The sequence below is a fragment of the Meleagris gallopavo genome, chromosome 5 (genome assembly GCF_000146605.3).
Source record: "Meleagris gallopavo isolate NT-WF06-2002-E0010 breed Aviagen turkey brand Nicholas breeding stock chromosome 5, Turkey_5.1, whole genome shotgun sequence".
NCBI classification, from domain to species: domain Eukaryota; kingdom Metazoa; phylum Chordata; class Aves; order Galliformes; family Phasianidae; genus Meleagris; species Meleagris gallopavo.
Genome location: NC_015015.2, coordinates 11937361 through 11948554, shown reverse-complemented (window position 1 = coordinate 11948554; position 11194 = coordinate 11937361). Strand labels below are relative to the sequence as shown.

At 40.8% G+C, this 11194-nt stretch overlaps 1 protein-coding gene across 1 annotated transcript; it reads left to right on the top strand.

Moving 5' to 3' along the window:
• Window positions 1–6: 6 nt before the first annotated feature.
• Window positions 7–10936, top strand: LOC100550744 (ubiquitin-conjugating enzyme E2 variant 3-like). Its single transcript, XM_010711066.3, has 11 exons — window positions 7–151; window positions 613–675; window positions 1879–2042; window positions 2737–2872; window positions 3436–3560; window positions 4174–4279; window positions 5798–5968; window positions 6881–7054; window positions 7618–7702; window positions 8188–8311; window positions 9365–10936. Exons 1-11 carry the CDS (start codon window positions 139–141, stop codon window positions 9527–9529), a joined length of 1326 nt encoding a protein of 441 aa, XP_010709368.1. The 5' UTR covers window positions 7–138; the 3' UTR covers window positions 9530–10936.
• The last annotated feature ends 258 nt before the right edge of the window (window positions 10937–11194 follow it).

The following is an 11194-nucleotide window of genomic DNA, read 5'->3' as shown; positions in this document are numbered from 1 at the left end:
GGAAAGGGGAGGGCGGGACCGCCGAGACGAAACGTTTCTGTCTGGGTTTTTGTCTCCTGCTGCCAGTACAAGTTCAGAGACCTGACCGTAGAGGAAGTGACGGCTGTCAGCAGGGCGCACCCGAACTTCTCCTTCTCCATGAACACTTACAGTAAGAAGGGATGCCGTACTCTGAGGGGAAAGTGGGTTGTTGTCTGCCCGGCTCTGTGAGGAAACACATGTCACTGCGGGGCAGGGTGGGATTCTGAACTGTCTGTGCCAAGAGAGATGCTTCTGGTTTCTAGCAACACACTAGGATAAGGGGGAATGGTCTTAAACTGAGACAGGGGAGGTTTAGGTTAGATGTAAGGAGGAAGTTTTTCACACAGGGTGTTGAGGCACTGGAACAGGCTGCCCAAGGAGGTTGTGGATGCCCCATCCCTGGAGGCATTCAAGGCCAGGCTGGATGTGGCTCTGGGCAGCCTGGTCTGGTGGTTGGTAACCCTGCACATAGCAGGGGGTTGGAACTGGATGGTCGTTGTGGTCCTTTTCAACCCAGGCCATTCTATGATTCTGTGATTAGGAGCGTATCATTGTCATTCTGCATTAGGATTGTTTTTTTTTTAATTTCAGCCTTCAAGGATGGATCCCAGAAAGACCTCCTGAATTTCAGTGGCACTGTCCCGGTGAAATATGGTAGGAATTGCTGTGTGTGGTTTCCTTACCTGCTGTGCATCCCAGCAACACGCTGTGGAGAGCCTGAGAAAAAGGCATGGCTGAAGTGGCAGCAATGGCCTTTCTTCTCTGGGAATCAGGCTGGAGAAAAGGGGAGAAGGGAGTGTGTTGCACCTCATTTCCAGTAGCTAGTGGGAATTAAGCTTGCTCCTAAACGTGCTGTAAATGAAGTGGAACGGCAGATTCCAACATGCCAACTATGCCTCTGAATTATTAGATGAGGCTGTTCTAAGCTTGCATGTATGAGATGAGGCATCCTTTCTCATTTTGGGTGTGCTCAGGGCTAATTTACACACGCTAGGATCAAATACTCGAGAATGTGAATACAAGTCTGCACATCATGCCTTTGGGGATTTGGTATAACCTGTGCTGCTCTTTGATCTGCTTCTTCATTAGATGTGGCTTAGGATTTTGCCTGGATTGGCAGAAGCCATTTCTATTCCATAAGTATTGTCTTTATATACGTATAGGCACTGAAATAAGGTGCTATGAGACAGGTCAAGGTCAGGCAGGATGGGGCTCTGAGCACCTGATGTGGTGTAGGTGTCCCTGGTCATTGCAGGGGAGTTGGACGAGGCTGCTTTTAAGGTCTCTTCCAACACAAACCGTTCTATGATTCAAGTCAAGTAAATACTTCTTTTTAAAAAAGTCATATAGTGTAGTCAAACGTTTTGGTTCCAATGGAGATTGCTTGAATTCTGAAAGCCCTACACGTGTATAGAGAGTGCTTAAAAAGAACTAGTAAGTATTTATTCCTGAACTTAAAGCCTTTGAAGCTGAGGTAAAGTTCTTAATAGATGCCTCTTTGTATCGGTTATCGTGAGTTCTTAAAAAATAAAAATGAACAAAAATATATAAAAGATTGCAGCAAGAAGTTTATTTGCCTATAGAACTGGTCATGTTGGCTGATAGAATGCCAGTGGAAAAGCAACAAGAGGAAAAATTCCTGTGTTAATTACAACTCATCAGTGACGCTCTAAGATGATCCAGACAAGTCTGCTTCTGTCAGCCAGCCTAAGTGACATAAATGCTTTAAGTGCAAATCAGGAGATTGATTTGTCTGGTTTTTTTTCTCTTTGTTATTATGAAATGCATACAGACCTGTTTCATAGTGTTTCTTCTCAGTGCGGAAGCTTGTAATGGCTTTTGGTTTATGTTGAACAGGTAATTCCTATAATATACCCATTCGTCTGTGGATTTTGGACTCTCATCCCTTTGCTCCTCCCATTTGCTTCCTGAAGCCAACTGCCAACATGGGCATTGCAGTGGGGAAGCATGTGGATGCTCACGGCAGGATTTATTTGCCCTATCTGCAGGACTGGAGCCATGTAAGAGGAGGGAGGTATCTGGGAATAATGCACAATGCTACATGGAGAGCAGTGCCAAGCAGTGGGTCTGGTTGGAGGCTTTTTGTATTTTGCATTGCTTGTTAAATATGGAATGCTTGTGCTAAGAGAAGTGATGTTACACCTCTTAAAATTACAGCTTTCAGCCCATCCAAAGTGTTTACAAGGAAGATTATAGGTGATCGTAAGGAAAACTCTTTTCAGATGGGAAAAAAATAGGGGTATTGTCTCTGTTACAAGACATTTTAAGTGCCACGTGGGCCTTTTGGCTCTTTTCCCCCATATTGCAGTGAATAATGAATAGCAATACCTGACAAACGGAGTATCTCCGGTTAAGTTCTGCAGAAATTCCTATCTTTTGGGGATGTCTATTCTGACTATAACATTATGAATCAATAGGATGGAGATTGAAAACCCAGTGCTGTTTCTAAATGATTTTGTGCCCTCCATCTAGATAACATACTTAAATGCAACTGTCAGGCCCATGGTGATGATTTACTGAAAGCTGGTTTTCTAAAAATGATGAGAGGTGTTTTTCCTGATTATTATAGAAATTCCCATGGATTGGAATTGCTTCTATTGCTTTAACTTCTACTGACTTCACAGTGTGTTTGCTCCAAGTACCAAACCATATGAAAGAGCTCCTCAGCTGTTTTGTCTTCTTCCTATATTTCAGCCTAAATCAACTATCATTGGATTAATCAAGGAAATGATTGCAAAATTTGAGGAGGAGCTGCCTTTGTATTCACTGTCGTCTTCCGATGCAGACAGGCAATCAGAACTTCTCTCCTACATCGCAAGGATTACTGAAGGTGCAGATGTCTTCATATATTTCTAGTTCTAAGGCAATGTATGTTTTATTTATTATTACTTGATATCATAAGGATCACAGAATCACAGAATGGCCAGGGTTGGAAGGGACCTCAAGGTTCTTGAATCTCCAAGCCCCCTGCCACATGCAGGGCCACCAACCTCCCCATTTAATACCAGACCAGGCTGCCCAGGGCCCCATCCAGTCTGGCCTTGAACACCTCCAGGGACGGGGCATCCACAACCTCTCTGGGCAGCCTGTTCCAGCACCTCACCACTCTCTCTAAAGAACTTCCGCCTGACATAAATGCCTACCTAATGTTAGTAACTGAATCTGTGTGCATTCAATAGATATGTCCAATTAATCTTCATATTTCTGTTACAAATCTCTATGAATTATGCTCAGTATGAGAATTGTTGCGTTATCAGACTTGACTGCTGTTTTGAAGAGGTTTGTGTTATTTGGATTAACTCTGATCCAGACACGACCCTTTGTGAAGCATCAGTAGCTGTATTGATGTAGTATGGATCAGCACTTAAGTTTGTGTTTCCCTTTTAACTGTAGGAGAGACTGACATAAAATCGAAGAGTAAAATGGGTGGAGTCAGAAACGGAGGGTGCTTTAACAAAGTTACTGTGGTTGGAGCTGGCGATCTCGGCATTGCATGTGTGCTGGCGGTTGTAGCAAAGGTATGTAATTAATGTAAGTCACTGTACACCTGGTTAATTAATACAGGGGCTTCCAATCTAGTTCTTAGTGTCTGATACAGAAGCAGCTCAGCACTTTTAACACTTGTTGCCACTGCCTATATCATTTGCCTCTTCCGTCCAGTTAATTTATGGATACACAGAAGTGTTAGTTTCTGCTATGCTTTCTCATTCTGCTTTTGTAAATACAGACAGATAAACTAGGAATGCACTTACTTTGAAAATCTGTAATTAAGAGTTCATTGCCTAAGCTGTGGCTTGTTAGAACTGGGATCTCCTGCTGCCCTGGAAAAGGGTTTTCTATAGCCAGTCTGTATTGGCTGTGACTGTACGCTCGGAGACAACATTTGTAACCTCCCAGAGATGGTTTTGTGGATTTGTTTGTTTCATAGTGCCTTATTTTCCAATTCAGCTCATTAAACCAATAGTTTTGTGATTTGATTGTAATTTTGGTGAAGTCTGCCCGTATTTCTTATTGTACACACAGTGCAACAAACGCTGCTTTGAACGGGAGAAATATATTTTTATAGTTCCCCACCACTGGCAAGAACAAGTTAGGTTTTATTGTTGATCTGTGTTGTTTTTACTCATACAGGGTGTTGCTGACAAGGTGGTTCTTCTGGATCTTTCTGAAGGTGCAGCAAAAGGAGGAACCATGGATTTGGAGATCTTTGCTTTGCCAAACGTAGAGATCAGCAAAGGTGCTGGCTGTCATTGCTAGAGTGGGAGCTGATGCTGTACTGTGTGTGCCTGTGCTAGTCTCAGTGAGAATAGGGCTATAGAAGCTCTAGTATACAAGGCATGTTTCTAAAAGGATGTTATCTTTTCATAGCTTCTTGCTTTTTCTTATCTTCCTGGGGAAAAATTGGTAAGGGAGGACTCAGTAAAGCTTGAAATGCTTCTGTTTCAGGCTTTGTTGTTGATAGAGTTAGAAGTGTCTGAGCCTCCTCCCAGGTTAAGAGGCTTTTTATGAATTTGGACGCATGCAGAAATGTAGAAAAACAGTCTAGTGCATCAGTGTCACTGCTGCAGAGAGGGCAGGGTGAGGAGAGGTATGTATGTAGGGAATTAGACCTAGCCATGACAGCAGTGTTGGAAAGACTGATTAAATAAAGGTGAGTTTCAAAGTACTACCTTCCTCAACTGATGTTTGTTAAACATCAGTTTATGACCAGTGGTTAATTCTTAATCACTATCATTATGAATTCAAGAAATTAATTCTTAACCCATCCCTGGAAGTGTTTAAAAGACATGCAGATGTGTCACTAAGGGACATGGTTTAGTGATGGGACTCAGTGGGTCAGGTTGATGGCTGGACCTGGTAGTCTTGAAGGGCTGTTCCAGTCTAGATGATTCTGTGACCTGGTTGTCAATTAGCTGTTAGTGTACAGTTCAGCAGAATCAATAATCATGTCCCCATACTTAGTGGTGATGAGTACAGTCCTTGATAAGCTTAGTTGTAGAGGCTTAGATGGTGAAAAAGCTCTTCTACAATAAAGATGGAAGTGAGTAGAGTGACCTTTTTCATCCTCACTTCTTGTTTGTCCATGGTGTTTTTTCATGCAGACAAGAAGTGAGGCTTTCATGTGCCTCTAACGTAGTTTATCTTAGTTTCCCATTCCACCAGGTGTTTTACTTGATTGTTCTGTTTCCACCTGGCATTGCCTGTTCTACATCCTTCGATCTTACCTTGCAAATTCTGATGCTTGTGCATTCTTTTCCTAGGCTTTCCTTGTGTAACCATGCCACAAATTTGTGTTTATGTTTTTGTCATTACGTATTAAATATTTATATGTAGCTGTGATACAGCAAGCTTCTATGTTGTTGAAATGAAGTCTCTGCCTTTCTTTTTTAAGTTGGAATAAAAATGAAGGAGCTTTTCTGTAAATGTATTTTTTTCTCCCTTGCTGAGAAAATTAAGATGGGAAACTTGTGTCAGAACTGTTTTCTTATCTGTGCTCTGTCATCTTGGGCAAACTTCATTCTCTTCTATCTGCCAACTAGAAAGTGGGAAAACTAGCTCTGTGGGAGAGCTGTTTACAGGTGCTGTAGAAGTGCTCCACGTTGCAGACAGGGAGCTGGAGGCAAGATAGGAAGGAAAGAATTCTGAACTTAAACTGGATGTTGCAGTTCAGCATTTAGAGTACTGTTTTGGTTTTGCATCTAAAACTTGATACAATTACACACATTCTTAAAACACATTTTCTTTATATTTTCAGATTTTTCAACTTCAACTGATTCAAAAGTTGTGGTGCTTACAGTTAACTCTCTGGGTAATGCTCAGACGTACCTGGATGTCATACAGAGCAATGTGGATTTGTTCAGAGGAATTATCCCAGCAATATCACACTACAGTCAGAACTCCGTGCTGCTTGTTGCTTCTCAGCCAGGTGTGTTGGCACGTCAGCTGATGTTCTGTCCCTGTGATGGCTTCTCTTTGGGCTGTTTAAAAAAACTCATTACTGCCAAATATGCACTCTTAGTCAGAAATTCTTGCTACTCTGAAAGATGTTTTCCTTTACAGCACTGAGCAGGACACAGTGTTTTTTTAACTGTTACCAAGATAAAAGAAAATAGTGTACTTTGATTTGTTGGAAAGGTATGTATTTCTGCATATTTCTGTATGTAGCTTAAATGTCACTGTATCTACAAGATTAGCATCCATTGACTGTTGTCTTGTCAGCTGTGAGTGTTTATTACATTTCTCCTGTGCAGTAAGGATAGATGCACGTGTGTATGTGTTGTGTGTTCTGTGATGAAACTCACAGACTATACTGCAGCTATATTTTAGGGAAAAGTCAAAATCCGTGTGCTCAGTAATACTATGAAAAGAGAAAAGCAAAAATGCTCTTACAAGAGAAGTACACATGAACCTATCTGTCCTGTAAACAGGCTGAAGGCATCCCCCTTTTCTGTTTTTCAAGTGCTTCTTAGCCTTCTTATCTTTTAGACCTGTGAAAATGGGGAAAAGAGTTCTTGCCAAATGGGGATCGGGGAAGGGAACCACTGGGTGCATTAAATTTACAAGTATGTGAGATTTGTGGTGAAGGGAAGCATAGTGACTCATTCTGAAGTTTCACTTGACTTCTCTGAAAACTTCATGTGGGCTATGAGTTTCCTTCATCTTCTCCCCATCTGACTTGCTGTTTTGGTTTAAATAAACTGAAATATTCTCATATGCTTTTACCTTTTCTAAAGTAAATGAGTTGCTTTAGAGTTATGTAACTCTGACTAACAATTTGCAAATAGGCTGAATTTTGATTGATCCTCTATTGTCAACATATTTTCCCTTTCATATATAGTTGAAATAATGACATACGTGTCATGGAAGCTGAGTGCATTTCCCAAAAGCAGAGTTATTGGAGTAGGTGGCAATCTGGATACTGAGAGATTTCAGTACATACTCACAAAGCTTTTGCAAGCAGAGACGCTGGGAAAAGATGCTTGGATTGTTGGTGAACAAGGGGAAGACAAAGGTAAAGTGATACTCATTGTGAGTATTTAATGTCCTGACAGTACTTAACTAATGGTATTAATGAAAGAGTGATTGAAAAATGTACTGATGGTAGTAATGAGCAGCGTAGTGATTTTTACTAATAGTGGTTCTAAAGAATAAGATTCTGGTCTATGCCCAAGCCTGTAGGCTTGGAGTTGTTGCAGAAGTGTTTTGCATTTGTCACTGTTTAAAAAAAATATATACATATATAAGCTCAAGTGCTTTGTATTTGGTGCAGCAATGCAGATTAGAGGTATTGAAAGAGGAAGGAAGTGTGGCATAAGATATGTTAGGCTACTGCTGATGTGACATTTTTTGCATAGTAATTCATTTTTAAGCAAGTGTCTTGGGAAAAGTGCTACTATCATTTTATTTCTGCAATCTAGAGATCCTACATTTGGCTTGTTATGAGGAAAGGGAGGTTTGGAAGCTTCCTTTTAATTAATTAATTAATATCCTTTTCTTATCTCTCCCCAACCTTTTTCATCCTTATTTTATTTGTAGCTTAGGTGTACACTTAATGCTGTGTTTGTTTCTGTTTAGTACCATCATGGACCAGCTCTAAGTCAGTTACAAATGAAACAGAACCAATTGCTGCTGGTAACTCCAGGGAGAAGGTGGCTAACAGGTAACTCCATCATAACTTTCATGTTTTTCTTCATGCTTTAACACTTGGTTTGCAGTTTTTTGAGTCTTCTGCTTTAAATGATGTTTTGCCTGCAGTGATCCCTAAGGATGAGATGATGTGGAAGATACACCAGAGTTTCAGAGTTGCCAGTTCACTTTCAGATTACATGCATTAAAAAGGAAAAAAGAGGCAGGCTTTCTAGCACACTTCTCAGAGCCTGAGTGAAAACAGTTAACTTCAAAGCTAGGGAGAAATTTGGATCAATTTACATGATTTAATTAGCCAGAAGAAAGAATTGTTACTCTGGGTAAAATATATATGAAGACATTCTTTAAGCAGTTCATTATTTTCTTGTGTAATTTTCCAGAATGAAGAATCATGTTCTTATGTAGACTTACCTGTCTATAAGATTTCAACATATGACTCAAACCAGAATTAATTAAAACCTTAACATTATATGTTTCCCCTTTTCCTGGTTTATTTAGAGCTGTGGAAGTTCTCAAGGGAAAAGGTCAGAGGTCCTGGTCTGTTGGGCTTTCAGTTGCTGATTTAACTGATAGTATCCTGAAAGATAAAAGGAAGGTTCATTCTGTATCCACTCTGGCAAAGGTAAATGTGTTATCAGTATCTTCTGGTTGCCACTACAATTATGTGATTTACACTGGATGTGACAGTTAATTTTTATCAGCACAGACATGCTGCATAAAGCAGCTGTTCTGAAGTAGCATTGTGATTATTACTGTCTTCCAACAAGAGTTTTTAATTCCGGTCCAGATGAAGTACGGATCAGTTGTTGCGTTAACCTGAAACCAATATTGGAAGTAGATTGTTTTCAAAACAAATAGGAGCATTTGGGGGAAAATGTGTTCATGTTTGCTGGCCAGCTCCCCAGGAACAGCTCAGTTTGGCAAATGAAGAGAAATGCGTCACAGTTTCCAAGTGTTCATTGTTCAGTGTATATTTTTCCAGGGGCCAAAAGAGTTCAGTATCACTTAGGAAAGTATAAAATGCATTTTCTGCCAGTACTTTATTTGACCAGCTTTAAAAGGTTTATCTGCTTTTGCATTCTTTAGATGATTAAGGTACATGTAACGTCATATAAGGTTTAGCCCACAGTTTTAAGTTCATCCAAAGAGGCTTCATTAAAGTTTTAAGGCATTTCAGAGGAGAGAAAAAAGTTGTAGAAACCATTATTGGCTGCTTCTATGCCCCTCACAGTTCTCAGTGCAGAGAAATAGAGTGCAAAACTCTTCTTACTGTATCAATTACAACAGATATACAGCTAATTTTATCATTTTTTCAAGTCAAGTTTGTAATTGTGTACAAACTAAACACAAAAGTAAAGGAGTGCTAAGTCTCTTAAACTGTAGAGTAACTATAGAATGTGAAATTTCACATACAGCTCCTATAAAGAAACAAAATCTGTACTTGCAGTGGAAGTGCTAAGTCACATCTTGAAGCAGCCAAGGTTTTTTTTCTGTATAGTAATACTTTACTGTTGCTGTAACCTGTTGCACAGAATCTAAAATAATTTACAAAATCATGCTATGTGAAGAAGTGTCCTTGCTTAGTTGAAATTTAAAAAATTACTTTGTGCAGTTCAAGTGAGAACAGAGCAGAAATATGTGTTTGTGTGACAGTGTTCTTTGTGTGTTGTTTCAGGGATTTTGCAGTATAAACAGTGAAGTATTCTTAAGCCTTCCTTGTATTCTTGGAACCAGTGGAGTGATTGAAACAGTCACACTAGAAGAAGATCCGCTGGTGCAAGAGAAACTGCAAAGCAGTGCAGGATCAATTCATGACCTTCAGCAGCAGCTGAAACTGTAAGCACAAAGGAAGCTACAGATCTGCTCACACAAGTTAAAGCTTTGCTAGGCAGGAAGGGTTGCTTGGTGCATACGTTTTTCTATGCAAAACAAACTTTTTTAACTTACTTTCAAAAGTGTTTTCCTTACTTACTGTTGGTTCAAATAATTTAATATTTGCACTGCCGGTAGAAATGTCTAACTTGAAAAGTGTACTTTTGGTAGCCAAAATGAGGAGAGTGAAGTGCAAGAATACTTTATCTAAGGTCAGGTGACATTTGCCTGTTTTTTTTTCTTTGTATTCTGTTTTGATTTTGCTGCTAATGATGGCCTGATTCTTGGATTTTTCATAGCTCTGTGCACCTCATTAGGACACAGCCTAGGACAAGAACTTATCCAGCTCCTTGGAAGCTCTGGTGTGCAGAGCCAACAAGAGCTCCTCCTGGTTTCTGAGGGCTGGTATGGGTTTGCCCAGAATATGGTTGCAGGGCAGCAACCTATCGCAGGCAGTCTGATGTCAATGAACTCAATTCTTGCATATTACTATGGGGAAAGAAAATGTGGAAGCATGAAGTATTGCATATGAATTTCTGTTGTATATTTACTGATATCTGAGTCTCTGTCATTGGGTGACTTGTTAGCTCTTATTTTCTAAGGGTGTTCAGAGCTCCGAAGTATCTGCAGGTGTTGGTATGTTGGTATGTGCCTGTACAGCATTGGATTGGGTGCCATTCCTGAAAGGAGAAGTGGGGATGGGCACCAGGTAGGGAATGAGATCTGCCCATTGCGCAGTGTGGAGGTGGCTGGAGTTCAGGCTCTGATCCAAAGCTACTTGCTGCCTGACTGAAGAGGACAGGGCAGCTCCTTGAGGAAGCAACAGGATCTGTAACCTTCTGCAGCAAGGCCAAAGAAACGATGGAAAAAGATGCAAATTCTTAGGTGAAAAAGCACGTATTTTTTTAAGGTGAAGAGCTTTTTGTGTTCTAAACTCTGGGATGGTTGCACTGGTTAGAGAGCAGACTGCATTCAGCCCGGGTATAGCTGAGCATCGGGCTGCAGAACTAAAGCAGCATGGGTCTCTCTGCTGCTATGTGCAGCATCAGCCTGTCACTCCCTGGGCATGTGCTGAACTACGGCTTCTGAAATAGCAATGGAACCTCCAGAGAAGAAGTAGAATACATGTCAGAGCCAAAGATTGTTTCTTCCTGCCTTCCACTTTTGTCTGCAAAGAGCCAGCACTGCATAAACCAGGACTTTATATTGATAAAAATAGTGTAATTATATATATATAAAAATAGTAATCGTGTAATTCAGGTGGGTTTTCAGTGAATGCTAGTTTCCTTTCTGATGGGGCAGGATGGGTGCTGGCTGCAGCTATTTGACTTAAACACTACATTAAACAAGTGCCCAGTGCTGGGGCTGGACTTCTGTTGGTTTCTGTTTTTATTTTCTTCTGATTGTTATCCCAGCGTGAACAGTCCAGGTGTTCGTGTTGGAGATTCTTGGTAATGGTTTTAATCACCAAATGCCGCGCGCCCTTTTTTAATCACTGACGAGATGTCGTAACACACCAAGCCCTCGCTGTTGCGAAGAAACTTTCCTTCAGAAGTAACCCAAGGAGCTGGCAGCAGCAGCCAGCACTTCGTCCCGCCTCCAGCGGGAGGCGCTGCGCTATGCGGGCGGGGCC